A 26,841-nucleotide genomic window follows, 5' to 3' on the forward strand; every position below is an offset into this window, starting at 1 on the left:
CGAAGGGTATTGTCTGCTTCCATCCGGCCGTAGATAGCCCTATATCGGTTCTATCAGCAAGGGCGAAGTGAATGAAAAGGGAGGAATACATACACAGATTTACAGCGGAGGGCGCATTTCAGACTTTGGTACTCGATACCAGAAATTATTAAACACCCACGCTGCTACAATTGTCGTTTTCCTCTATATATATCCTCAAAGTCTCGCACTATTTTCAACTGACGTATACCCTTCGAATTTTTTTTTTTTCACAAAATTCACAGCACTCGATACTCTTTAGGCTAATTCTATATTTGTCCCAGCAAATAAAGGCTGAGGGGCTTGTGACTAATCATTTCATATAGGGCTGTCCAGGTCTGGAGTGTTCTGTTTACCCCTTTCCAATCCTCGTGATCTGACCGCCTTGATGAAACCTGGGGTAATCCTCGATTGACTTCAATGTTCTCTAGCTTCTCCTACTTTCGAGCTCCGAGCCACCATGTTATCATGTCTCACGCGACCGCGTCTAGGGCGCGCGACCACATCAATCGTACACACACATACCAAACGCCCCTTCTCCATGAAGGGCTTGTCTTCAAATTCGAAAATTTACATTACGACTGCTGGTTTGATTAGCATGCCCAGTCTGTGGTGGTTGACCACTACAAGGGATGATGTGCCCCACCTGGAAAGTCCAGCGGAGCACTTGGTCCCTAAGCGGGGCCCTTCTAAAGAGGATGTCACACGTATCTTATCGAAAGAAGCATACACCTTCCAGGTCAAAAATATTGCGGGCGTCAACAGATACGATGGCGCTCAGTTGGCTTCAAATAGCCCATGCGAGGATCGTTTTATTCATGGCAAAGTTTCCTCGCCGTGGAATGAGAATGATCAATGGATGTCCTGGGCTGTCTTTGATGGACATTCCGGCTGGCAGACAGCGGACCTGTTGACGAAGCAACTCCTGCCTTTCATGCGACGCAGGTTGACCGAAGTTAAACCACCTTTAAACGACAAACCGGTGCCAACTGAGTCAATCCAGCGCGCTATCATGGAAGGATTTGTGGACCTTGACGACTCCATCATCAAGACGGCACCAGACACGGTTGAGACCAACGAATCGTTCCAAGACAAGGTTGAGAAACTGGCCCCTGCTTACGCTGGTTCATGCGCTTTGTTATCTCTGTACGATCCTTCCACAAGCACGCTGCACGTTGCATGTACTGGGGACTCGAGAGCGGTTTTGGGACAAAAGGGGTCAGATGGAAAGTGGGAAGCAATTCCCTTGTCGGTAGACCAAACTGGTAGCAACGAAGAAGAGGTCACCCGAATTTCCAAGGAGCACCCTGGTGAGGAAAACATAGCCAAAGGTGGACGGGTGCTTGGACTCATGGTCTCACGAGCCTTCGGTGACAGTCTGTGGAAGTGGCCTGTAGATTTCCAGAAGGAAATGAAGCGGAAATTCAATGGTCCAGCGCCCCTAACGCCACGGTACGATGTTCGCACACCCCCATACTTGACTGCCGAGCCGGTCGTGACAAGCACTAAGATCGATCCTAACAAACCTTCGTTCTTGATTATGGCAACGGATGGACTGTGGGACTATCTCTCCAGTGAGCAGGGTGTTGACTTGGTAGGGAACTGGTTGGAACCACAAGGGACTGGGGAGAAAAAGAGCATACCAGAGCGAACAGATGGAGAATTTGACTTTGGCAGATTCTGGAAAGATGTGAATTGGAAGTTTGAGGAAGAGAGAACAACCACACAAGATGATAATGCTGCAGTACATCTGATGCGAAACTCCCTTGGTGGAAATCACCACGAGTTGATAGCAGGCCGGCTTGCGTTTGGTCCTCCTTTTTCTCGACGGATACGGGATGATATCACCGTGCAAGTTGTTTTCTTCAATACCAGGAAGTAGATGTCGGGTTTTTGGTTTATCTTAAAAGTCTATTTCTAGATGATGTACTATGTACCTCCGAACCCCTTTGGGTAGCGGATACCAAAGATAATTACGACCACTACCATCATTGATGTATCACGCATTTTCCAACTATTTCCATCACAATTCCAAAGAATGATTCTGTCAAGAATGTCGTATATTCCTCGCGTCACTGGAGGCGCTGCTTTGCGTACCCGCTCAGATGATTACTCAGATGATTTACGGTGGTTTCTAGGATCCAATTATCTTTGGATCCCTGCCGGCATTGCTCTCATTGTGGGGATAGTCTACCTTTCTAGGAAATATGATATTTGCGAGGGACTTTGTTTGTAGGTCATCGAATCTACCAGTTCCCATCGAAGAGAGATGCTAACCAGCCCCTGACACCTAAGCATTATTTGTGCACCTATATCTCTAATGAAGAGTGGATTCAAAAAGCTATATCGCTTGATTTTCCGAAAAGCAGCACGCCACGAACAGCAAACTATGCCTGGTAAGGGATATTCATCCAACCTAACTATTTTCAAGTCACTAAGTATTATCGCGTTTGTTCAGCACCCATACAGATGGGAAATATCAGGGTATCAAATGCTAGATCTACCAGGATGGAATATATGAGATCTGATAGCGAAGGTCCGCCAGACTACCAACACTGCCAGTCTCCAGAGGAGCCCTTGCCTGTCTACAAACCATAAGAGTTAATTGGACTAAAGACAGTGGTACATTGCTTAACTTGGTTTCCTATTTTGGTGTTATATCGAATGTGATACTACTGTGATAATTTTATAGATATGACAACTCATAGTTATGCAGTAGAAAGTTGACTCATCTAGCTTAATTTTGGAAACTACGTGAAAAATACCCTGGTAATTATCTTTGACTGGGAATAAATGTACTGAAAATCTGGGCATAGCTCCATAACAGCACTTAACCGCAGTACACCCCCTCAAATGGAAAATCATCAATACAGTCAAACAACTGCCTCATCTCATCACCATCTTCCATCATCGCCCAGAGATCCCAGAGCGCATATGTCCAACATTTCATCCAGCCCGGAAATTTGTCATACTGATCCGTATACGGGAATAGTTCAAGAACCTTTACACATCGTAGCTCATCATCGGAATTCTCTGACCTTTCATTTTCAAGGGCCTCGACTGATGTACCTTTCAGCGTTTGCAGAGTTTCTTCATCGATAATAATACACATTCGCCATTTGGTCCACTCGTCACGCATGCCTTGAGCGTTCACCCAGGCCTCAAAATGAGCGCGAATTGCCTCGAGAGACGCCCCGTTAAATTGCGCGGGATCTTGCACGATAGTCGACCGGTGTTTGGCCCAAATTTCGTTGGGCTCATTTATAGGATCTTCTTTGTTTCCTTGGAAGAATGCTTGCTTAATACAGGCCTCAATGTATCTGATAGCGTCTGGGAATAGAGTATCTGATTCAGCAGTGTAGGTAGTGCGATAGATAACATATCCCCAGTCTGGGTAAGTGCAAAGGCTATTTCGGAGGTCGTTCATATTGAACTGATCGTTTATATTTGCGATTATGTGAAATTTGACTTGGTGGTTGAGAGGAGAAGAGATGAGGAAAAGTCTTCAGTCTGCCAAAACACGTGCTAGTGCCAAGCCAAAGCCCAACCGAGTTTGCTAACAAAATCCGGCTTTAAGCTTGTCCTCCGAGTAAGGACGAAGAGGCTTACAGAGAAACAGACTACCAATGAACAAACTGAGCATGCCCAAAACATGGGTCCGTGGGTTTCTCTAGGGGCACTCTGGGGGGTGGATCATAGGATTCACTCCCACTCCCCGCAGTCGTGCAGATGACATGAAAGGTTTACAAGAAGAGGTCTCCGAGCTCAATCGAAGCCATTGGAATTTGGAACAGCACTGGCGGAGTATCAGAACTTTATTTCGATTAGTATGTGTTGATTTTAAGGTTTTAATGTGAATGATATTAGTCGGAAGCTTGTGTCGGCAGTTCTTACGCCGTGTTGTATACGAGCTTTTGGCGCTGAACCTCATTGTCATTCTGATGGATATAGCACTTTTGATCACTGAATACCGAGACCATCCTTTTGACTAGGTCGTCCTTAAATGCTTTGTCTACAGCGTGAAGCTGAAGCTTGAATTTGCTGTTCTGGGGAGGTTGGTAACTATTACGACTAGGAGCCACCATCAACCAACTACCGATGAAATGTTTGACATTCCAGATTTCATGCAGTTTCAGCTGGCAGAAGATTTTGAAACCCACGACTGGATGAGATGACCCTAATTGTGTTGATTCTTTCTGGGCGATGCTGTATTTGGTGGTTATTCTATGTGTTTTTTTATTGAGAACAAGCAGTTCTCCAATACGCAGGTAGTTTAATACCGCCGTTAGAAGCCGGCAAACTTTCAAAGCATTCTATTATTATGGTATACACAGTACTAAATGTTGCGAGGATTCCTTGAACGGAGGCTATAGTATTCATTCACCTTATTATAATTCAAAATCTTTCAATCGGTCAGAAGTGCCAGAGGAAATCAAGTAGGTCGACGGGTCATACCGACGCAAACCTGGTGCTGAGTATGTATACATTTAGCCTCGACAAACCCTAACAACCACAATTAAGCTTTGACTTGATATAGAGAGATCATAACTTACTCCATTGCCACTCTCCACCTCATACCTCACTTTCACTGACATTCATATTTGCCAAAAATGGCTCCTGTTCCTGATAAAAAATCTGATTCCAACTCAGAATCGCCAGCTGACGTGGCTGCCGGGTGGATTTGGGTAATCATGCTATCACTCGGTGCTATAATGTTGATCATTGTTATATGCTCCTTCTTGAATCTGTACGTATGAACGCCAAAAAGGATAAGACTGAAAATGATAGTTTTATAAGAAAGCGAACGTTTCAGAGTGATGCTAAAAATATACTGTCATTCTGCTAGAAATGGCGTTTTTAATATAGTCAGCTGCTGGATCAAGAACGCTTACACCCAAGCAAAAGCAGCTCTCAGCACAACGAGGTTGAAAGCAAAATCCCTTTTCAACTCAATGAAGTTAAAGAACGCCAGAACGCAAGGCTATGGTGAGATCTATTCTAACCCTTAAAACCAACAGGATCCTATGATATGAAGATTAACACACCATTATCAAACAGATCCGCACAGTACTTCCAATATAAGGCTGCAGCACATGGTCCCTCTCCCTAAACCGACCGATGCCACTACAACCTCAACACCTGATCCTTCCTATACTCAATAGACAATGGTTTTGGCATACGAATCTCAGGGGAAGCAATGGCTCTATGGCTATCTGGAGCGGGACAACTGGTACACAATATCGTTTGAGATGATGAGTTGCTTTGAGGTAATCGCCCATGAGTAATGCCATTACTATATTCATCAAGAAACTTGCAATTTAGTTCGCTACTATTGGGGTTTTGTAATTATTGGCTTCGGCTGAATGAAGGGATTCGGGTCATAGAAATTCTAAAATTTACAAATCTGGAATAAGCTAAACATAACGAGAATTATTCATCCACGCATAGCCTGTCCTGCAATTAAAAGAAAGAAACCAGCAAGTATTGACAGACAGGGGTATATGAAGAAAAGACATGCTTCCTCGCAGTAATAATTCAAGTACGTGTAATTCTCAAAGAAAGACAAATGGTTCATGCTCATTCATCATCAACAAAGGAGTTAGCCAGGTGGCCAAAGAATGGGACTTCAAAGTGGTCCAAAGTATCGACTGGAGATAACGTGGTTAGTACCAGATTATTCATCTTTCCTGCCAACGAACAGCTCAGCTGTATTGACAGCTCCTATGGAGAAACCCCGGAAGACTCACCATCTTGGTAGGCATGCATGCTGAGGAAGCCGATTAATGCGATATCGATAATAAACAATGTCCAGGAGAGAAAGCTCGACCAGCAGAACAGTAGGTGGATGATCTATGTTTGGCATGTGAGCGTATGCAACATTAGGAAAGACGGAATACTCACAAACATGGTAGCAAATAACATGCTGGATTGCCAAGCATGAAATCTGTAGGAAATAGTCAGCAGACTGAGCTTCAAATTAACCCTAGAGTATCCCAAACCCCATCACATACCGCACATAGTCACTTTTGTGTTCAGCTAGTAGCAGGAATACACCCCCCGCGGGAGGCAGAAGCAGATACGCTAGTGCTGCTTCGATATCCATGCGAATGGGAAGACTTGTTTCAAAAGCCCCTAAGCTCACATGGCCACCCTCAACGTCTCGCCCAAATCCTGTGTGGCCATGTCCACCGCTAGCAAAGCGACTAGGGGAGGGTAGGTCGGCCGAGGCTCGCGGTGAGCGGAGAATTGGGGATACTCGGCGACCGTCTGGGTGAGGAGGGGATAAAACACGCTCAATTTCCGGTGATTGATCTTGATAGGGTGCGAAGTTCATTGTGTTGTCGTACCTAGAGAGGTGAATGACGGAATGACCTTTGTGGATCAGGGGAATGATTTGGGGTAATGTCCTTATCGTTATCAGATCGCGACGCGTGTAACTGCCCATACGATGCCTCAGGCGACAAAATATTAAAGGGTATCATATCATTCTGCTTTATCTTCATACTTAAAAGATTTACTGTACATAAACTAGCTCAGTCCATTTAGACCTTTCCCCGACCGCGAGAAGTCCCACTCCCTCGTGCTATCCCACTGGCTGGCCGTTGGCTTGTTGTCGTAGAACCACGTGTTGCCGTGCGGGTTGTGCTGACACTGGGTGTTCTTCCTAAGCCAGTAGTTCGAACTGTGCCCCTCGTAGTTCCGCGGGTGCCTCGAGTACCCCGAGTGACCTGTGCGCGCCGCTTTTCGATTTCCTCGGCTTTTCGCGCTGCTGCTTCTCTTTGTTGCTGGAGTGCTTGTTCGCGTCTTTCTGCCGCTTGCTGTCTTTGAATCGCCTGGTTCTCGATATCGATCACATCCTGAGTAGCTCCCTGCCAGTCGGGGTTGAGGATCAATCGCTGATTATGCTCGGTTTGGGAGAGAATGCGAGTCCACGTGTTAAGGAGTGTCGAGGCCGAGGTAACAGTTTGTGAAACCGTCTATACGGATGATTAGCCAGAGTATTGACCATGCACTATGGGAAGGGCATATTACCTCCATGTTTCCTTTGGCGGAGTCCAAACTTCCTAGAAGACCTTCTATCACTTCGTTTATATTCCGCACACCTAGTAATTCTGTCCGGAGGGCAGCCTCTCGGGCCTCCTGCTGATCAAACAGAGGATCCTGGCCATCATGGGAAGCTCGAGGTTCCGGGGTAGTTTTTTCGTCGGAGGTTCTTGGGTTGATCTTTTTCTGAGCCACTCTCTTAGATGGTGAGTTCCAGAGGTCCTCTGTGTCGTCATCGGACAGCTGAAGCCTCTCCATTTCTTCTGCTGTGGTGCGGAAAGCCATGATGTTGAATTCGCACAGAGTAGGAGCCGAAGTATGTACAAGCAATCTTGGGGGGCTGAACACCCGAATAGGTTTGGTCCTAGACTAATTGCCCGTATGAAGTACGGAGTACTTAGAGATCAATTGATAGCTGGTGAGCGAGAAGATCGACGGTTGTAAGACAATCTGACAGGCAATTGGGGTAGATCGAAATAGGAAATCCACATTGTTGACGCGGGGTTTTCAGCCACCGCAATTATCGGGCGGTGAGGATACCCGGTGGCTGGGCGACAATCGGCTGTCACAACAACTTCGCCCTTCTTTCATCCCCATCTTATCGTTATTTTGTTCTTGTCGCCTCGGACAATTGGATATCTGCACGCTCGTGTTTAATATTATTTTTTGGGCTTTCATATCTCCGACTGCTGCCCTGATTTTGGCCGGACCATCTGACAAGTCGGACTTGGTACGCCCTTGATTGAACCAACACTCCTCGACACTTGATCAAGATCGTGAAATTCAGAAAAAGCCCGGGAATAAACTGTGATTAGTATACTATTTACATTTTCCCTCAAACGATTGCAAAGTATCGAGCGGTTGTTCAATCGTGATTCAAGTCAACATGGCGTCAACACCACCGCCTCCATCACCGTCTGAGCTTCGCGTACCCAGGGCGCCGCGACATGGGGCAAAGCACGACAACTATGAACCTTACCCTACACGCTACTCTGCGAGAATTGCAGGTCAACGAGTTCCAAGAGTTGTCCAAACCACGCCACCCCCAAGTCACCCAAGCGCATCTGCCAAACCTGGACCATCCAAAAGAACCCTTTCGCCCTCTTCTCCTGGCACCGCCAAACCCTCGCCCAAAAAGGTTGCACGCTCCCACAGGACTGCTGCCTCCCGAATTTCCCCCTTTGATTCGGAACTTGGACTTCCCCGCACTTCTACACACCACACCTCTGCAGAACAGGCCTTACCCACCCCAGCTAAAACTCCTTCGAAGAAGAAGATAATCAATTCTGATTCTTCTACATCTCGTTCTCTGTTTCCTTCTACTTCCACACCAAAACGCAGAAAAATGGATACCCCAAAACACTCTGTCGCAGAACCCCCAGCAATCTTTGTCGACGAGCCTTTAATTGGGTGCACTGTTGAAGCTGCAGAGCAAGAATTGGGTATCCCCATTCATGAGGATTCTCGTGATCGCATCCCTGTGGTTGGCCCACTCTCGACTGATTCGTTCATTTCCAAGGCTGCAAGAGCGGTCGGACGACCTGCGACTCGCTCAACCACCAACCACAAAGATGGAGCTTATTATGTCCAGTAAGTCAAAGCCCACTTACCAATCATACTCACACACTCTAACTTGTATCTTAGCCGTGGAAAGAAAATATTCAAGCGCTTTGATGACATGGAAGATGAGGCTGAGGACGAAGATGACCTTGGTCTTTTCGCCAACCGCCCCGACCTGCTGGCCGATAACCCTGATATTCTCAAGAGCGTGAAGCCTTTGAAACGTGGTGAAATCAAACCTCGTCTCCTCTTTTCTACCCCAGTTCAGCCTACCGATGGTGACGAAGAGGATGTCACCGATGTCGAGGATCACGAGCCTATGTCTCCAACTCCGGCTTATGAAGACCAGGAATGTCTGACTCCTCCCATCTTGCCAGATACAGCCACCCCTTCCTTTGAATCTGAGGACTCATCTGTTGTTCGCCCTGCCCCTGTTGGACGTGCTGGCCTCCGTTTCCCTCGCTCTGCTGTGGGTGATGTGTCTCCTTTCCAGCCAGCTTCTTTCTCTGAGGACCTTGGTCTCAGCGCTTCTACCGAGGACCAGACTCGGTCCCGAGGTCTCTCTGTGAGCAGTGGTAGCAGCCTCCTGAAGTACTGGCCGTCTGTCAGCAGGAAGACGCGGGAAGTTGAAGCCCCCACCGACCGTGTGAAGCGCCTCCGCCAGGCCCGCGGTAGCCCTGCCCCACGCACCCGACAGGCCCTGCGCGCAGAAGCTTCTGGAGAGGCTTCGACCGCTGAACCGTCTACATCTGATTCCTAGGTTTCACTGAAGAACTACATTTTCTCACCTCGACTTTGCATTATTCTAGCGCTTTGAAAAATTTGGGCCTTCGTTTATGCGTTGTGCCGGACCTGGCGCTGAGGGCGTCAATCCTTTGCTTGTTGCGCCCGGGCGCATCCTTTTTGTCGGCGCCTTCTTCTTTCAGATGTTCTCCTAACGCCCTTCTTTCTCCCCACGACGGCCATCTTGTACTTGCGCGGGCCGCTGGTGTTTCTCTTTTTTTTTTGCGTTTTGTTCTAATGGCGCGCATGGGTTTGTGAATCGCGAATACTAAGGATACCTCATGAAAACATCTTCGGCTTGAATAGCGGCGTTTTCCCTTCTCTTTTTCATCTACGCTCCAGATTGTTTCTTTCTTTTGTTTTGATTTTTGGTACCGGCGTGTTCTTTTGTTTTATTAATCGCGGGAAGCGATCATCACGGGAGGAATCATGGTTATGCGGAACAGTTCAATGGAAATTCAGGATATTTTGGAAAGGGTTTCCCTGTAGCTGGTATTAAGTCCATACAAAGCTCGCTTCTCTGTTGGGGAAGTAAGCTTGTATCCCCGCGACGAGTTAGTGTGTGTAGTCAAAACAAGCTTTCCAAAGTTCGGCAGTAGCCGCGCTAATCACGGATGCTATTAGTACACGTAGGCAAGGAGAGAAAAGCCTTCCATGAGCCTTATAATCGAGGTACAAATACATTAATCATCACATTGATTCACAACAGGGGCTGTATCTCGCTCTGCTCACTCGACAAATCAAACAAAAAATAAATCCGCCCAATGCAACCGGGACATGCTTTGTATTCGTTACAGCGTTATGAGTATTCTTATCCTCAAGGGGGACCCAAGGGTTGAGGTGGTGACAGGATGGATATGGGCATTTGGATGCATCAAATGAACTCCAAATCATCATCGTCATCATCATCCAAGAGTATCTGTTTCCCACTCGGTGTGGTCTCAGCTGGCGCACCTAGGCTCTCCCGGCCAGCCTCCCTGATACCCCTTGAAGTGATGAACCGCGTTTTCTTGACCCCGCTGCCGTGAGGCTTGTCATGGGCACGCTTCATTGGGCTTAAACGGACGTTCTTGGCTTTACCGAAGGTGGTCATATCCATGCCGTGGGTTGTGGTGGGGCTCTTTGGCAAGGGGGTGCCTGATGCTTTGTCCTTGTTTGGACTCTCGTTGCTGGTCCTTGTGCGGAGGTACTCGGCACCCACACCACCGACACGGCCTGAAACTAGCTTTTGGGTGATGTCACGCTCTCGCTGTTGGGTCGCGAGGCGTCTGCGCATTCGTTCCTCATTGCTATCCATACCACGGCCCATCATACCTGAGGCGATGAAGGGATCATCATGCGCATCAATCAGGTTTGCCGCCGAGCCTCCCATAGGGTTGTAGGACGAACGACCACCACCGCGGTTTCTGGAGGGCGCCACGTAGTAGAGCGATTGAGATCCCATGTCATACTTAGGACCATCGTGTTTCAGGCCTTGCTTGAAAGCACCTCCTCGCTTCGCTCCTTCTCCAAACAATCCGGTCCGCGAGCCGGATTTACCGCCAGGACCAAGCATACCGGTGTCAGCATTGATTCCTGAGCGTTGGCCCTGAGTGCGTCGAATCTGGATATCAACGTGGAAGTCACAGAACTCGGTCTTTCGACCATCTATCCAGGATTGGCAGGTCTTTCCGTCTTTTCTCACAGCCTTGCAGAACCCAATATCCCGTGCCTTGCCAATTTCGAGGACTTTGTCATCCGATGAAGACAATGACAGGCTGAATCTGTTTGTGTCCAGCTTGTGCTTTGGTGGAGGCATGATTGTAGGGTTCAGAATTGCGACGAGAGTCCCTTCCGAGATTTTGTAATAACGGGGGAAAGCAGTGTCAAAAAGGAAGAGGTCAATAGTCCATTTCAGGTCGGTCAGGGTAATGGCCATATATCTGTTGGTGTTGTTACGCCCATCATCGTAAGGGTCCTTTTCTTGAGCCGACGCGTTCCCCGAAGCTTTCTTGTCCCTGGGGTCGGACTTCGACGCAACGATGCCAAATACCACGAAGTCCCCATCAATGTCCTCTGGGAGCTCGAATGCTGGTGCCTTAACGGTTTTTAGTAGGTCAGGGATGCGGAAAACCCTCTTTTCTGCGAGTGTGCGGCTCAAGAAAGAATGTGGAAGAACTCGGCTTGATAGATGTAGCGATGAGTAGGACTCGAATTTTGAAGAATCCGGCGCCTTCATCAAAGCATCATCTGTTTCGCCTAGTTTGTGGGAAGAACTCGGTTCTTCTTCTGCGGTATGAGTTCTCCTATGTAGATGAGATTGTCTCTCGTTGTGGCCAATTCCCTCGGTTCGTCGAACATTCGGGGTTGTATTACTGCGTTGTAGACCAGATGGGCGGGATTGTCCCATAGATCGAAGAATATCCTCACGGCTAAAGCTTTCCACGGGGCGCTCTCGTGATGACGATGGTGGGGGTGAAGGCCTCGTGTCCGAAGCTGCAGCTTTGAAGGCATCGATCTCCGTCTTGTCGACTTGAAAAGCTGAACTGCGGTTAGCCTGGACCCTTTCTGCTCTTTCCAGCCGAGATTTCTCGGCCGCCCTGCCTTCCGCCATTCTCTCGCTGAAACTTTTTATTCGGTTGATCCCTCCCGTTGATGAAGGAGAAGTTTGGGGCCGCGAGCTGAATATGTCATTAGAGCGCGGTGTAGCACCGTCTCGAAATCCCATATGACTACTTGGTCGAGGCCCGGGTCTTGAACTTGGAGGTCGTTTCAAGGATACATCACTGGCCTTCCAGCCCTTATCAATTCCCATGACATACCTCCGAGGCGATATTGGGTCGGCGGGAGGCAGTTCTCGTCGGGTAGGTGATGCCGGAACCTGGATTCCATCGCTGCTCGTTCTTTGCCTCCCTCCCTTGGCAATTCTCGGTGTCGCATTGTGGTCTTCCGTTCGCAGAGCGCTAATTGCGGAATTCGGTCGAACATCATCATCCTCGAGATTCGAACTAGACCTTCCGCGATTCTTTTGTTGGAGTTTCTTCAACTTCAAACGCGCTTTGATCTCGGCTAGCTGAAGCTGCAGGGTTTCTTCGTCCTCCTCTTCCCCATCATCTTCGTCCACAATTTGACTCGCTTTTGATCGGAGATTAGGTGTGGTACTTGGGCGCTTCAATGGCGATGTCAGATTCTCTCGAGTGCGTTGCATGTCTTGGTACTTTCGTCGTCCCGCCGGCGAACTCAAGAGAGCCGCGCGGGGGGATTGGGGCGGCCACGCAGGTTCAACCACTTTGGCGGGGGAGAATAGTTAGCCATTGAATAGCGTAAACAATTGGAAGGACCTTACTGGCGATTAATGAGATGATTCAGACGTAATCAGAGACCGAATATACCATGGAGCGTCATTTGCGGCCGACGCCCTTTGCCCTTGCGCGGAGTGTAGAATGCGAAATGTAGAGTACGTAGAAGGGGATTATCGAAATGATCACAAAGAACAGAGCACAGGGATAGAACAACACAATAACAGAATAACAAGGGTTGAAACTCGCTAATGCAAAGTGAAAGTGACGGATCGCGCACAGGGCCGATTGGGTCGGGAAGGCGCGTTCGCGTCGCGGTTGCCCTTGCCATTTTAGCCCCTTCCGTTTCCACCGTCGATCTTCTGGTCTTCACCTTCACTTCCACCTATATCACACCCACAATGAGGACTCGATCAGCCCCAGTGTCGAAATCGAAGAAGTCTGAAGACGAGACTAAGACCAAAACCCTCGTTGCCGCAGAGAAACCGAGCAAAACGTTCATCCTCCCATCCTCTACCAGCGACAATGCGCGCCTCCTCTCCCTACCAGATCCCCAATCGGGAGAGCTAACACGCTACTTCTTCTGCCCGGATCGCGGTATATACGAATTTACGGTTGTTGCACCGCCGGCGCATATGGCGCGCAGTATCCTGTTCACACCTCGCACGCGCGAAACCACAAGCCCGTTAGAAGAAGAGAAAAAGGACCCCGAGGAGCCCTCCGTGCAGGGCTCAATCACCAAGAAGGCAGAGTTCCTGGTGGCAACCCCAATTGATGCGATGTTTTTCATGGTTCCGTTGTTAGCGCCTTCTTCGAAATCAGGCCGTTCTCTTTTCCAGCCATTAGACGATATAATCGACTCCCAAGACGATATGCCTAAGAATCTGCGCCAAGTCCTTTATGATGATGAATTCCGGGGCTCCCTCCTAGCACGGGCGGAAGCTATCTGTGAAGTGGTCGAGGCCGGTGATGAGAAGATGTTCCGGTTCAATGAGACGAAGCTTGTTCAAGAGTTGATCACAAAGGCAGAACGCATGGCGGATCGGGGTCTTCCTGTGAGTCTGGAGGAACGTTTTGTTCGTCAGGCGCTAGCCACACCCTTGATGTCGGTTAAACGAGAAGATGTTGCGACTAGCCAGGAGCCGTCAAATGAGGGCCAGGAATCGGCCTCAAGCTCCGAGGAGATGCAGAATTCACCCTCGACTGTGGACACAACTGCGACCCCGTCTGTTGCGACACCTGCAGAGGAATCGACACCCGTGCCTCAGCCACCGAGCGAAGAGTCTATAGCTACGGATCCTATTACTCGGCTCCTTCGAATTTCTACTGCACTATCCTTTATGAAGGAGTCATATCTGCCCGCCGCCATGGCCTCGAGACTAGATGAGATCCTCGCTTCTGCAGAGAGCCCGATCGATTTCAAGCCACTCAAAGACCGTCTCAAGGAGATTGCAGACCTTCGGGCTAAAGCTCTCGCATCACGCGACATGTCCAACTTCAGTCGGAAACGAGCCCTTGATGACGAGGAAGATGATACGCGAGCTGAGAAGAAACGCCGCAAGGAAGAGGAGGAGAAAAAGTCCAAGGCTGCAGAATCCCAAGCAGTCAAGAATCTGAAGAAGGTCAACACGAGCGGGATGCAGAAAATGAGCTCTTTCTTCGCCAAGGCTCCACCCAAGAAGAAGACTTGAATTTTTAGGGCACAACCGACTGAACTATAACATAACCGTATGTTATGCAGGTAATTCATTGCCTAGCTTCGGACGAATCCAACCAACAAGTTCTATGGCCGAAAGATTCTGTCTATAGATCTAGAGGCCTGGGTCTCCTACCCAGACAGGGCCGCCAAAGGCACTCCCAGTGCAAGTGAGCCGAGTCGAAAGGCTCGCCTCGTTCCACAATCCCAACGAATCGACGCGATTGCTTGGAAGGCACGTATTGCAGAAAGACACTTGTGCCCAGGAGATCTTTCTTCCACCCGGCACATCTTTGTGCAGCGTCAATCAATGTATACTATCTGTTGAATAATCACATGAAAGATGAATGTAATTTTATATTTGGATCTCATCATAATCGATAACCCTATTCAAGTGAGCTTCGTTTCAATCTGCTATGCAATATTCAAAGAGGGATCTGGTCAATAGCAGCCCCCGTAACCCTATAACCGACAAACGTTAGCCATCATCCAGTGTGTGCCAGCGATCAAAGGAGCGAGGAAGGGAACAACATACAAGAACGACCCATTGGAGGGCTTGCTAATAACCATAGCCTGCTCCAACTTCTCCTTACTGATATCCGGGAACTTCTTAAGATAGTACTCATCCCTCAGCGCAGCAGTAACAGCCTCAACCTTACCCTGAGGCAACATGTGAACAGTGCAACCACCCCACCCAGCACCAGTCAAACGACTACCCCAAGTACCCGCACGACGCGCGATAGCACAAATCTCATCGACCTCCGGCGCACTGCAGTCATATGCCGTAGCACACGATTCCTGCGATTCATTAAGCAACTGACCGAGATAGTGAATGCGCTTCTCGTCCAGCTGCGTAGCCTTGCTAAGACAAGCCTTGAAATCGAGCACGCGACGCGCCTCCTTGAAGCAGTGCAGCGCGCGCTGGCGGAGCTGGAATCGCTCCGATTGCACGGGGAATGCGGAGAGGAAGGTCGACTCTAGCTCGGCTACGGTGATGCCCAGCAGTTGCGCCATCTCCTCGCGCGTGTACCCCTCTTCTTGTGTGAACAGGTCCATCGTCGCTAGGATCACGGAGTCGATTTGGTACTCCAGGGGATCTTGGAGACGGCCTTCTTTGGTCATTAACTCGTTGTGGAAGTTGCGCAGACTGTAGCCGAGTGAGCTGTTGTCCTTGGGGAGTGTCACGCCGTGGTGCTTGGCGAGGATCACGGCGGCGAGGGTGCACTCTGCTACGCGCAGGTTGTAGTGGCGCGGGGCGGTATCGGCCTTGTTGGAGGTTACGAAGCTCTGGGCCATTAGGAAGGTGATTTCGGAGGAGGATGTGGGGATTGGGACGTGGTGGGCTTTGAATTTAGGGAAGAATTGGGTGTAGAGTAGGTAGCCGCGCTTTGAGAAGATAGATGCAGCTTGGTCCATGCTATAGTTACGCAGTAATGTTAGCTTTTTGCTGGTTGCTGTCGTCTGTTGACCCAGGGGGGGATAACTCACCCGCCGGAATACACGCCGACAGCCCGCTCCGAAACAACAGCCAGATCCAACAGATCCTGCTTGGAGACGTCGTGGTTGTTGGCCTTCATGACAGCCAGGGCACTGGCGCACACGAAGGCAGCACTGCTGGAAATACCACCGCCGGGTGGCACATTGCCGTCGACCAAGATCTGCATGCTGGCAGGAACATGCGAGCTATCGGGCTTCTCCTTGCGCAGGAACTTGAGGGCACCTGACAGACCGGCGCGGAAATAGTTCACCCACTCGTGCTTCTTGGGGTCGATCTCGACATCCTTATCGTGGGGCACGCTGAACTCGCGTGTGGGGAACTTCTCTGGCGAGACATTGGCGATCGTGATGGTAGTGCCCTCTGCGCTGGCGGGGACCACCTTGACGGCCATGATCACGTCGACGCTAACGGCGGTCGGCAAAACATCGTACAGTGAGTAATCGATGTGCTCGCCGATGATGTTTACGCGGCCGGGACTGCGCGCCACGAAGTCTGGACGGTGGCTATATGTCTTATTGAACTGGGTAATGAGATTGGTCCATCGCTGCTGGTGCTCTGGTGCAACCGAATTCACCGAGGCGTCGTCCGTTGCGTAGACTTCCGCGATGGATTCTGTTTGCGGCACGAGCTCTTGTTGGGGTGACATGGCGGGGTAGGGGAAAGGTGAAGGCGGGGAAGTGAGAGGAATTGAGAATAAGAAAGGGGAAAAGAGGAACAGAAGAAATAAAAGGAGTAGAAAAAAGTAGAAGAGCTAGAGTGGTAATTTGTGTGTAATTTCTCAAACTGATGTCCCCATATTCTCCGAGTATATTCCCCGATTCCCCGGGTAAAGTAGTCAGGCACAGTGGGGTTACAACAGGGCCATTTTTCCTTTTTTGGGAAATCCGGTGACTGCGTGCAGCCACTTTGCGGGGAGGTGGCATGAGACTCTCTCCATTCATCCATAACTCCACGATTTCTGATTGGTTGGTTGCGTTCCCTCTCGCGGGGGTTTTCTACCGGATTTGGCTATGACGACAGTGTTCTACGGAGTAACTACTATATAGCCATTCTCTATTTTCATCCTGGAATTTCTCTCCTCTGTTCTCCTAGTTGCTACTCTTTAATTCTTTTTTCACTTACATCCTAGATTCATTCCTTTATATCTACAAAATGATTTTCCTTTACGACGTACGTAGGTATGTTCCTGGACTGTGGGGTGTCAAGCCGAGCGTATCGGATTCAGGGATCCCGAGAGTGGGCCTAAAAAATCGGCATTGTGCCATATACGGCCCGATGAAACCGGGAAAACATGTGAAAATATGGAAAATTGACTGCGGCTACATATGTACATGGCCCATTTTTCAAAGGGGAAAGTCTACTTTATGCGGGGCATACTACAATCGGCACATTAAGGACTCATGGACATTGGTGTTTTTATGGTTATCTATTCCTGTTGACGATCTTCAAAGGGTCTGTCAAGCCCAGTGCAAACCCATATATACTAAGTAGGCAAAGAAAGGCTTCCTTCTGCGTTTCCTCTTCCGTGCAGTTCACGAGCAATTCGATCATCCTTTCGGCGATTTTCTGAGACGAATAGAAATTCCCAGGAAGATCTGCTGACTGGCTTCAAATATTTGTCCCTTCCATCTCAAATCCATCTGTATTCATACAAGGTGCTTGGAACTCGTAATATTCCAATTAAAGCTCATACTTGTAACGCTTGCTAGCTCCTAGGAGCAAACAGTGCTTATATGAGCTTCTAGAAGGTGCAAGGTCTCTCGTCGTTCCAAGATGCCCACATTCGTCTAGTCAGTAAGTGCGGGTTGACATATGTGAATCCAAGATGTGTGATTCGAGGCTTCCCGTCTTCTAGACATGATTGTATGATATCCTGTGTCCGGTATGGTCTCTGATAAAGCCGCCACCAAGCAATGGGGAAGTCCATCCGGATACCATCTTTCGCTAGTTTGCAAGTGAAGGACTCTCAATCCCCCCACCGGATGTTGCTGAAGCCAATATCATGAATAACAAGAAAGTTTGGTCTCTCAAAAAGCTTAGTCGAAGTTCGGCCCTCGGATGTAAGTGAAATATCTGCACAAAGTCAAGCGAAACATCCAAAGAGTCGCAGAATATATGTGGATGATTGCACAACCCATGCACGGCTGTGTCAATAATACAAACGCGTCGACTAGGTTGCATCGGCTACGGGCGAAGAAATGTGCCATGTCGGACTTTGGTCGTATATATCAGGTAAAAAAAAAAAGAAAACTCATTTTATGTGTACTATGAGGTGATGAGCGGGGTCGATGTAAGTTGTACGATACAAGAATAGTCGGCCGCTTATGCGGGCGACTGTTTTGTTAGATATATACGAAAGAGGTAAAAACCCTAAACTGTGCAAGAGACCTTTCTATGTATAACCTTTGATAGTTAACTACTAGTAGTACCTTTACCTATGGAGTTCACCCCGGGGGCCCTAGCGCCCAGGCACACGAATCCTCGGCAATATAATGGGGAGGAAAAGTATCTAAGTAATCTGTTCCTGGCAGTAATAGCCAATACGGCTAAAGTCCTTGGTGGCACACTTCATCGCCCCTCATCGGCCCTAGGCTAAAATATACGATGGAGATAAGTCTCAACTTAGCTAGCACAGTTCGATCGACAGGGATGTGGGGATAACCTTGGAAACGTAGGGTTAATATTTACTAAGGTTTCCAACCCGATCTATACGAAGCTTTATTTATTTTGTTTTCTGTTCCCTCATATCCTACTCGAACTGGTTATATATCGTATGTGTTAGCCTGTTATTCCGAGGATACAGAGCATTTTAATGTACCCGTAGGAAATCATCCAAGCCAAAGGTAGAACACTAGTACAGAATAGCGAAGTTTTTGAAATAACGAAAGGATGGTTGATTTCTATGCTAGGCTGTGTAGGTGAGATGGTCAGCAAAATAAAAGTGTAGCCCAGCAACAGACCCTGGTACTCGCAGACCATGAAGTAAGGGATCAATAATATCGCATCTACAAAGGGCGCAGCAGGCATAAACATCCTTACAATGTACCTTGTACAGTAACTAGCTTGGCCCAGATGCCCGGCCCGATCTAGACCCACTTGACCGAAAAAGTTTGGAAGATCTAAAATCGGACAAGGCTCCGGTAAGTTCTGTGTAGAGAGATGTTGGACTATCGTGACTTTTGAAGTCCCTATGACCAACATGATTGTTCCACGTACATGCCCAATTTTTCAATATTTTGTTAGGAGGCGTACAGCAGATATGTATGTGTACGTCGCAGACCATATTTTTGCCGAGGACATACGAAAACACCAAATCAGGTGATTTAGCAACGGCCGAGGTCGGAGGGCGCGGAGGGGCGTCGAGCCAATCAGAAGCCCCGAATTTCTTGACTCAGAGCGGTCGGACATTTTGGGTTAGGCGTTTTCTCGGAAACCCCAGAGACGAGTCACTGGCAATCTTCAGCGGTCAATTGGAACTCATTTTTCCTTACTTTTTAAACCACTCTCCCCTCAGTCTTCCTGGCTTGGCTGTCATACACAATGATGCCTTTAAGACCCTCAAAAAGCGCTCTGCGCGCATTCCACCTCCAGAAGCAGCTTGCTGGACGTCGACCTTTTTCGACCTCGTTTGTGGCTTCGGCCGCTTCGCCCCACCGCTCCTCTGTCCAGAAGCGTACCCAGAGCACAGCTACGGCCTCAAATCTGTTAGTTTTATTTCCGCCTATGATTGCAATGCAATTGAAGCCTTGTTCTAATTTGTTTAATCGTCAGGGAGTCCAGACCCGTGCCCAGCCCAGCATTCAACCAGGAGCCCCATCGCAATGAGATTTCTCCCTTGCAACATCGCCAGCTCCCCGAGCTCGATGACTCGTATGTTACCCCGATGACGGCTTGGAAACACCGAAACTGATGAGTACAAAGAATGGTTGGAATGAGTGGTGGAGAGATCTTCCACGAGATGATGCTTCGCCAGGGTGTGAAGCACGTCTGTGAGTATCTCATGACTGATATTGCCCAATTGCCCAATTCTAATACTTGACATACAGTCGGTTACCCTGGCGGTGCCATTCTCCCCGTTTTCGATGCTATCTACAACTCCAAGCACTTCGAGTTCCTCCTTCCCAAGCATGAACAGGGTGCTGGTCACATGGCCGAGGGTTATGCCCGTGCCTCTGGCAAGCCCGGTGTCGTTCTCGTTACTTCTGGCCCCGGTGCCACTAACGTTATCACTCCCATGCAAGATGCCATGTCTGATGGTACCCCGATGGTTGTTTTCTGTGGTCAGGTCCCCACCAGCGCTATTGGAACCGATTCCTTCCAGGAAGCCGATGTGATCGGTATCTCCCGTGCTTGCACCAAGTGGAACGTGATGGTCAAGTCCGTTGGTGAGCTGCCTCGCCGCATCCAGGAAGCTTTCGAGATCGCCACGAGTGGTCGTCCCGGTCCCGTCCTGGTTGACCTGCCCAAGGATGTCACCGCTGGCATTCTCCGCAATCCCATTCCCATGCACAGCACTATCCCTTCGCTCCCTAGCGCAGCTACCGTGGCAGCCCGTGAAATGAGCCGCAAGCAGCTCGAGGGCACCATCAACCGTGTTGCTAACCTCGTTAACGTTGCCAAGAAGCCCATCCTCTACGTCGGACAGGGTCTCCTTGCTCGCCCCGATGGCCCCGAGATCCTCAAGGAGTTTGCCGATAAGGCATGCATCCCGGTCACCACTACCCTGCAGGGTCTTGGTGGATTTGATGAGTTGGACCCTAAGGCTCTCCACATGCTGGGTATGCACGGATCCGCCTACGCCAACATGGCTATGCAGGAGGCCGATCTGATCATTGCTATTGGTGCCCGTTTCGATGACCGTGTCACTCTCAGCATCCCCAAGTTTGCGCCTCAAGCCAAGCTTGCCGCTAGTGAAGGCCGCGGTGGTATCGTGCATTTCGAGATCATGCCCAAGAACATCAACAAGGTTGTTCAGGCTAACGAAGCCGTGGAGGGTGACTGTGCCGACAACCTCCGTCTTCTTCTGCCCCATGTCAAGGCTGTTTCTGAGCGTCCTGAGTGGTTCGAGCAGATCAACGACTGGAAGCAGCGCTTCCCCCTGTCGCTCTACGACCGCCAGACCGAGGACGGCCCTATCAAGCCCCAGGCTGTTATCGAGAAGCTTAGCGAACTCACCGCCGACCGGAAGGAAAAGACCATCATAACCACTGGTGTCGGACAGCACCAGATGTGGACTGCTCAACACTTCCGCTGGCGTCACCCTCGTACCATGATCACCTCCGGTGGTCTCGGTACCATGGGCTTCGGTCTCCCCGCCGCTCTTGGAGCCAAGGTGGCCCGTCCGGACTGCCTCGTCATCGATATCGATGGTGATGCTTCTTTCAACATGACTCTCACTGAGCTTTCCACCGCTGCTCAGTTCAACATTGGTGTCAAGGTCCTCCTGATTAACAATGAAGAGCAGGGTATGGTCACCCAATGGTAAGCTGTCGTCTCTGATCTCTTCCCAGTATATTTGACTTACCTTTTTGTTTCAGGCAAAACCTCTTCTACGAGGATCGGTACTCCCACACTCACCAGCAGAACCCCGACTTCGTTCCCCTTGCCAAGGCTATGCGCGTCGCTGCCGATAAGTGCTTCAAGCCCTCCGAACTTGAGGAGAAGCTCAAGTGGCTGATTGAGCACGATGGCCCTGCCCTCCTGGAGGTTATCACTGACCGCAAGGTGCCTGTTCTTCCCATGGTGCCTTCTGGCCGTGGTCTGCACGAGTTCTTGGTCTACGATGAAGGTATGCAACCCCCTAGCCATTGATTGACTTGAAACACCACTAACTCATTTGTTACAGCCAAGGATTTGGAGCGCAAGGAGCTGATGCGCGAGCGTAATGTGGACTTCCATGTCCGGAAAGAGTAGGTGACTAGCCAGTGTCACCTCGACAATCATATTTCTGTACTTTGATATCCATGGCGTTTCTTGGCTGGTTCACCAAAAGCGATTGGGGCATTATCTGTCTAAAGATAAACAACAAAATTGTTAACCAGATTGCTCTTGGAGGTCTCTTTGGCAGAGAAGTTTGGTGCTCGCGGGTTCTATACGCCTGCGGAGGGTTGCCCTTCGCCATATCCTTGAAACAACCATGGCGAGTTGCATGAAACACGTGCTTCGCCATGGCCTTCGATCGATGTTGGCCTTTTCTCTTGCCAGGTTGTTCCTCTTGTATATAATCATTGACGTCTCGGGTTCCTCGATGGGGCTTGGGAAATTGATACGTGTGGGTTCCATTAAATAGGAGCAGTTAGTCATTGAAAGCATTATTCTCTTGTTTCATTACGTGTTCATAAGCAATTGCTCGTATGTTCATCGTCTCAGATGGCTTTTGTCTTTGCTGGCTAACAATATACGTAGCTCCGGCCCTCGAGAATGTGAAATCACCTTCACCCTATGAGCATAAGCCCTACGACAACTGGGTTTTCCCCGTACCCCATCAAATATATATAACCATTTTCAACTTGGTATTTTTATACCACCAAGGCATTAAATATACAAGTACTTAATACTGATAGATAGCTAATTAAGTAGAGATTTTAATTGATCTAACATTTAGTATAATAACCCCTACCTTACGCGTAGCACGCAATTTCCTAGGTACAGAGCGGATCAAGTTGTCAACTCCAAGTAAATGCATCCTATCCAACGCATATAGCTCATTAAAAACATATGTAACCTGCCTCACTTCTACCTATATTTCGAGTAACTTAGGGTACATCTTTAACAATTTAACCTTCGATATCCACTAGCAGGGTTTAATAGGGCTTGGATTGTGCGAATATAGAGGCTAATCTTCGACCACAGGATGGTACCTACAAAGCTAAGTAGACAGAAAAAGAGAGGATTGGCCACTTTTGGATAGGAAGTAAAGTGATCTGCATGCTTTCTCGCTATTCAGTTGCCCTATAACTTAATAGAGCACATCAATCAAATAGACACTCAAAAACAAAGAGCTAATGTTAAATATGCCTAAATTATGGCAACGAAAGCAGCTTACCTACATACTACAGCAAACTTACGCGAATTGACGACCGCGCGTTAGCACCTGACAACTTTGAATATATATATATAAATATATATTTATATTCCTTCCCCTTCACACACTTGCTTTCAATCATGCTCTTTCATACTGCCCAGGAATTGCATATCCCACAGCAAACAACTATTAGAAAGCAGCTTATTGCAGTGCTTTTAACCGCCTTGACCTTCACGGATCACATTTTCTCGTGATATCACCCAGTTAGGGATCTTCCTCTCGAGCATCTTCTTTCCACCAAGCACTTGACCAGGAAATAATACCAGATCATGGACCCTCAAAGGTGTGTTTTAGATCTCCCTTACTTTTGCAGTATACTGCAAGCGATTTGAGAGACATCTGAATATATTTGGAAAACCCTCTAGGCGATTTGCAGAAGATGCTAATCGATTTAACCTATTAAAGGATGTGCCGCGACTTCGCCAGAGGCAATTGCCGGTGGAAAAACTGCAAATTTGCTCATGTGAGCAATGACCAAAGCCGGAGTCCAAAAGTCCCAACTAGCCAGATCCAACGCCCTGAGCCCTTGCCCCGACGAGATCGTGGCTTGCCAAATGCAGAAAAAGCATTTCGACTATGGCAAGGCAGTATTCCCCTACGCGCGGCGCTCATTCGTCCCTCTTCTGGGAAGAAAACGACTATCTTCCGGAAAGCGAGAGAACTGATTGAATCTGACGCCAGTTTACGACAAGAAGTTATCCGGGCATTGGCGACTGAGGACGGCTTGCGCCTCGTCTTGGACCTTGTCGAGGAGAATTTCGAAGACATGGATGCCGCAACGAGAGACCTAATTTTCAAGACTCAGGTGCTACCATTTCTAGAGACAATCTCAAATCCCGAGGTTCTCTCCTCTCTGGTACTGGAGCAGGCAGTGGGCACAATCTACAATGTCTTGTTTGGAATCGACGGATCCAGAGCAGCGCGATGGCTCAATTTCATCTGTGGGGTTCTCGAAGTCGACACCACCAATGAAGGCAGTGCCATGTTACTGGAGGCATCTCTGCACACGTTTTCCCGCATTGCGGACCTGAATTCTACGGCTCCTATCCAGGACTGCCTGCATGCCGTTGCACAGAGATTTGAAACTGTGTTTACCTCAATGAATAATAAGCATGGCATGAGCGGTAGACTTTATCAGTCTCGGCTGCACCTTGATCGTCTTCTTCAGCGCATGGAGACTGGAAAGTCGCTCCCAACGGGCACGCCAGAGAAGAAAGCCAAAAAGGAAAGAAATGTCGCTTTTGTCGCCAACCGTGAGAGTCCCGGGGGCAGACACAACAATGACTTCGACGACATCTGCCAGATTAGGATCATGCCTAGCTTCGAAGAAATCCGCAGCCTTCGAGGGGAGTACTTACCCGTCAATAACCCACTTCAGTGGCATATTGATGGTATCGACGGATTGCTCGATCGAAATTTTCGGTTGTTGCGAGAAGACACCGTTGGCCAACTTAGAGATGCAATCCACCACGAACTGAGCCCGCGTGCCCAGCAGTCACAATTGCGCAAGTTCGTGTATCCTAAGTCCTTGGTGGTCAATCTCGAGTTCAACTGGCTTTCGGGTCTTTACTTCGAAGTCCACTTCCCTCAGCCTGCTGCTGTAGCAAACTACACACCCATGGCCCGAGAGATGTGGTGGCAGAACTCAAAGCGTCTACAGCCCGGCGCGCTTGTGTGTCTGATCATTCAAAAGGATGTGGTGTTGTTTTGCACCGTCACACATCGTGACATGTCACCCAGGCGTAAAAGGGATAACGTCCTCCCACAGGATCACATCCCCCAACAGAACAGGGCAGAGCCAAAGACATTGTGGAAGAGCTCAACGAGAGGCTCGGTTATGTTGATGCTGGTTGATTCTCGGTACACCAACACTCAGGTAATTCTGGACCTTTTTGGTCCCAAGAAGCCTACTATGTCTCTGGTGGAGTTCCCAGGAGTCATTCTTCCAGCCTTTGAACCGGCGCTCCAAGCACTTCAATCAATGAAGCTGGCCCAAAACCTACCTTTCTCGGAGTTGTTTGTTCCTTGGGTCTTTGAGAATTTTAACATATCCGATATGGCCCCTCCATTATATGCTTCGCAGCCTGGCTTTGCATTCAATCTCCGCTGCCTCATGAAGGATGATACTAATTTCTTCGTCCGCGTTAATCAACCATCTGACGTGAAATATGTACAGGATCATTCAACCCTGGATGGCGCACAGGCTCATGCATTAATCAGTTGTTTGAAGCGAAAGCTTGGTTTGATACAAGGGCCGCCTGGTACTGGCAAGAGCTACACTGGTGTGGCTCTTGTCAAAGTTTTACTGACAAACAAAGAGGCAGCTAGAGGAAAGTTAGGGCCCATATTATGTGTTACATATACCAATCATGCTCTTGACCAACTTCTTGAGGATTTACTGGACAACAATGTGACATCGCAAATCGTTCGTATTGGATCCCAGTCCAAGTCGGAGAGGCTGGAAAGATTCAACCTTCAGACTGTCGCCAAAAATACAGCAAGAACAAAGATGGAGAAGAAAGAAAGATGGTACACAGCTGAGAGACTCTCATTGTGTGAGGATGACTTTCGCGCCCTTGATCTGAAAAAGGAAGTTCCCATTGCTCGTCTCAAGTCCTATATCCAGCGGACAGATCCCCAGCATCACGATCAGCTGTTCTCACTCGTTCAGGCAGATAGTTTCTTGGGAGTAAAAACCAACAGCCCCCAGACAGCACTCAATTCCTGGCTTGATTCAGCACCAAAAGACAGTACTCGTGCACGGTCTGTGGACGAACTCATGGACACCAGTGTTTTTGAGATGTCTCGAACAGAACGACAGCATATTTACAACCGCTGGGTTCGTGATTGCCGGGCAGAATTGGACGAAAGCGTTAGGCAAATAATCACGTCTCACAAGGCCGCCAAACAGGGGTACGATAGCGTCCAGGATGAGATGCATCTTCGCTGCCTGGCCCAAGCAGACGTCATCGGCGCCACTACAGCAGGACTTGCTCGCAGACTGGATATGTTTCGAAGGCTTCCATGCAAGTTCATGCTATGCGAGGAGGCTGGTGAAGTTCTTGAATCACATCTCCTTACGGCGTTTATACCTTCTGTTGAGCATGCAATCCTCATTGGTGATCAGCAACAACTTCGCCCTCAAGTCCAAAATTACGATCTTTCTAGCGAGAATCCTCGGGGCGGTGCGCAATACTCACTCGATGTCTCCTTGTTTGAAAGACTGGTGAGCTCAAACAAAAGCCCCATGGACTGTGGAGCTCCTTTCAGCACGTTGGAAACACAGCGACGAATGCATCCATCCATCTCTCAGTTGATCCGTGAAACCCTGTATCCAAAGTTGAAGGATGCTCCATCTGTCTCGGAGTATCCAGAGGTTGCGGGGATGCGGAAAAGATTATTCTGGTTGGATCACCGACAGCGAGAGGGAGGATCTGATGCCGATGCCATGTCAACCTCTCATTGGAACATTCATGAGGTCGATATGACCGTTTCACTTGTCAATCATCTTATTCAACAAGGCGAATACAAACATGGAGACATTGCGGTTTTGACTCCGTATCTAGGCCAGCTCTACCGACTACGAAAAAGGCTCGATGAACTCTTTGCCATTGTAGTAGGGGACCGTGATCGAGATGATCTCAAGCAAGCGGGCTATGCGGATTATGAGGCCAAGGCCAAGCCAAAGATCAAAGCAGCCTTGTCACAGACTCTTCGGGTGGCCACGGTAGACAATTTCCAAGGCGAAGAAGCTAAGGTTGTTGTGATATCTCTAGTCCGAAGCAACTCAAAGAACCAATGTGGCTTTCTACGCACTTCCAATCGGATCAATGTTCTCTTGTCACGAGCACAACACGGCATGTACATCATCGGCAATTCC

General features: G+C 48.8%; 10 protein-coding genes across 10 annotated transcripts; 5 read left to right on the plus strand and 5 right to left on the minus strand.

Annotated features, from left to right (window-relative positions):
- Nucleotides 1-478: 478 nt before the first annotated feature.
- Nucleotides 479-1,900, plus strand: N7455_006653 (PP2C family serine/threonine-protein phosphatase; the record flags this gene model as incomplete). Its single annotated transcript, XM_040958285.2, has 1 exon — nucleotides 479-1,900. The coding sequence occupies one exon, from the start codon at nucleotides 479-481 to the stop codon at nucleotides 1,898-1,900; it is 1,422 nt and encodes a 473-aa protein (XP_040811209.2).
- A 948-nt stretch (nucleotides 1,901-2,848) lies between these two features.
- On the minus strand, nucleotides 2,849-3,445 carry N7455_006654 (uncharacterized protein; the record flags this gene model as incomplete). The annotated part of the gene is made up of 1 exon (XM_040958389.2): nucleotides 2,849-3,445. The coding sequence occupies one exon, from the start codon at nucleotides 3,443-3,445 to the stop codon at nucleotides 2,849-2,851; it is 597 nt and encodes a 198-aa protein (XP_040811196.2).
- A 2,150-nt stretch (nucleotides 3,446-5,595) lies between these two features.
- N7455_006655 (DUF4870 domain-containing protein) lies at nucleotides 5,596-6,352 on the minus strand (the record flags this gene model as incomplete). Its single annotated transcript, XM_040958329.1, has 4 exons — nucleotides 5,596-5,666; nucleotides 5,766-5,868; nucleotides 5,920-5,962; nucleotides 6,030-6,352. 4 exons carry the CDS (start codon nucleotides 6,350-6,352, stop codon nucleotides 5,596-5,598), a joined length of 540 nt encoding a protein of 179 aa, XP_040811204.1.
- A 208-nt stretch (nucleotides 6,353-6,560) lies between these two features.
- On the minus strand, nucleotides 6,561-7,347 carry N7455_006656 (DASH complex subunit DUO1; the record flags this gene model as incomplete). The annotated part of the gene is made up of 2 exons (XM_040958405.2): nucleotides 6,561-6,995; nucleotides 7,051-7,347. 2 exons carry the CDS (start codon nucleotides 7,345-7,347, stop codon nucleotides 6,561-6,563), a joined length of 732 nt encoding a protein of 243 aa, XP_040811166.2.
- A 601-nt stretch (nucleotides 7,348-7,948) lies between these two features.
- N7455_006657 (uncharacterized protein) lies at nucleotides 7,949-9,382 on the plus strand (the record flags this gene model as incomplete). The annotated part of the gene is made up of 2 exons (XM_040958335.2): nucleotides 7,949-8,652; nucleotides 8,707-9,382. 2 exons carry the CDS (start codon nucleotides 7,949-7,951, stop codon nucleotides 9,380-9,382), a joined length of 1,380 nt encoding a protein of 459 aa, XP_040811158.2.
- Nucleotides 9,383-10,279: 897 nt separating this feature from the next.
- Nucleotides 10,280-12,592, minus strand: N7455_006658 (Mcm10/DnaG-type zinc finger protein; the record flags this gene model as incomplete). The annotated part of the gene is made up of 1 exon (XM_040958307.2): nucleotides 10,280-12,592. The coding sequence occupies one exon, from the start codon at nucleotides 12,590-12,592 to the stop codon at nucleotides 10,280-10,282; it is 2,313 nt and encodes a 770-aa protein (XP_040811189.2).
- A 492-nt stretch (nucleotides 12,593-13,084) lies between these two features.
- On the plus strand, nucleotides 13,085-14,374 carry N7455_006659 (uncharacterized protein; the record flags this gene model as incomplete). Its single annotated transcript, XM_040958302.2, has 1 exon — nucleotides 13,085-14,374. One exon carries the CDS (start codon nucleotides 13,085-13,087, stop codon nucleotides 14,372-14,374), a length of 1,290 nt encoding a protein of 429 aa, XP_040811278.2.
- Nucleotides 14,375-14,804: 430 nt separating this feature from the next.
- Nucleotides 14,805-16,523, minus strand: N7455_006660 (uncharacterized protein; the record flags this gene model as incomplete). The annotated part of the gene is made up of 3 exons (XM_040958359.2): nucleotides 14,805-14,841; nucleotides 14,915-15,796; nucleotides 15,868-16,523. 3 exons carry the CDS (start codon nucleotides 16,521-16,523, stop codon nucleotides 14,805-14,807), a joined length of 1,575 nt encoding a protein of 524 aa, XP_040811213.2.
- A 2,894-nt stretch (nucleotides 16,524-19,417) lies between these two features.
- Nucleotides 19,418-21,790, plus strand: N7455_006661 (acetolactate synthase catalytic subunit; the record flags this gene model as incomplete). The annotated part of the gene is made up of 6 exons (XM_040958356.2): nucleotides 19,418-19,581; nucleotides 19,649-19,747; nucleotides 19,799-19,866; nucleotides 19,924-21,358; nucleotides 21,415-21,665; nucleotides 21,723-21,790. 6 exons carry the CDS (start codon nucleotides 19,418-19,420, stop codon nucleotides 21,788-21,790), a joined length of 2,085 nt encoding a protein of 694 aa, XP_040811251.2.
- A 1,440-nt stretch (nucleotides 21,791-23,230) lies between these two features.
- On the plus strand, nucleotides 23,231-25,808 carry N7455_006662 (uncharacterized protein; the record flags this gene model as incomplete). The annotated part of the gene is made up of 3 exons (XM_065605401.1): nucleotides 23,231-23,244; nucleotides 23,367-25,724; nucleotides 25,775-25,808. The coding sequence occupies 3 exons, from the start codon at nucleotides 23,231-23,233 to the stop codon at nucleotides 25,806-25,808; spliced, it is 2,406 nt and encodes an 801-aa protein (XP_065461255.1).
- Between the last annotated feature and the right edge of the window lie 1,033 nt (nucleotides 25,809-26,841).

Source organism: Penicillium solitum (genome assembly GCF_028829755.1).
Source record: "Penicillium solitum strain IBT 25940 chromosome Unknown utg000004l_segment0_segment0, whole genome shotgun sequence".
NCBI classification, from domain to species: Eukaryota; Fungi; Ascomycota; class Eurotiomycetes; order Eurotiales; family Aspergillaceae; genus Penicillium; species Penicillium solitum.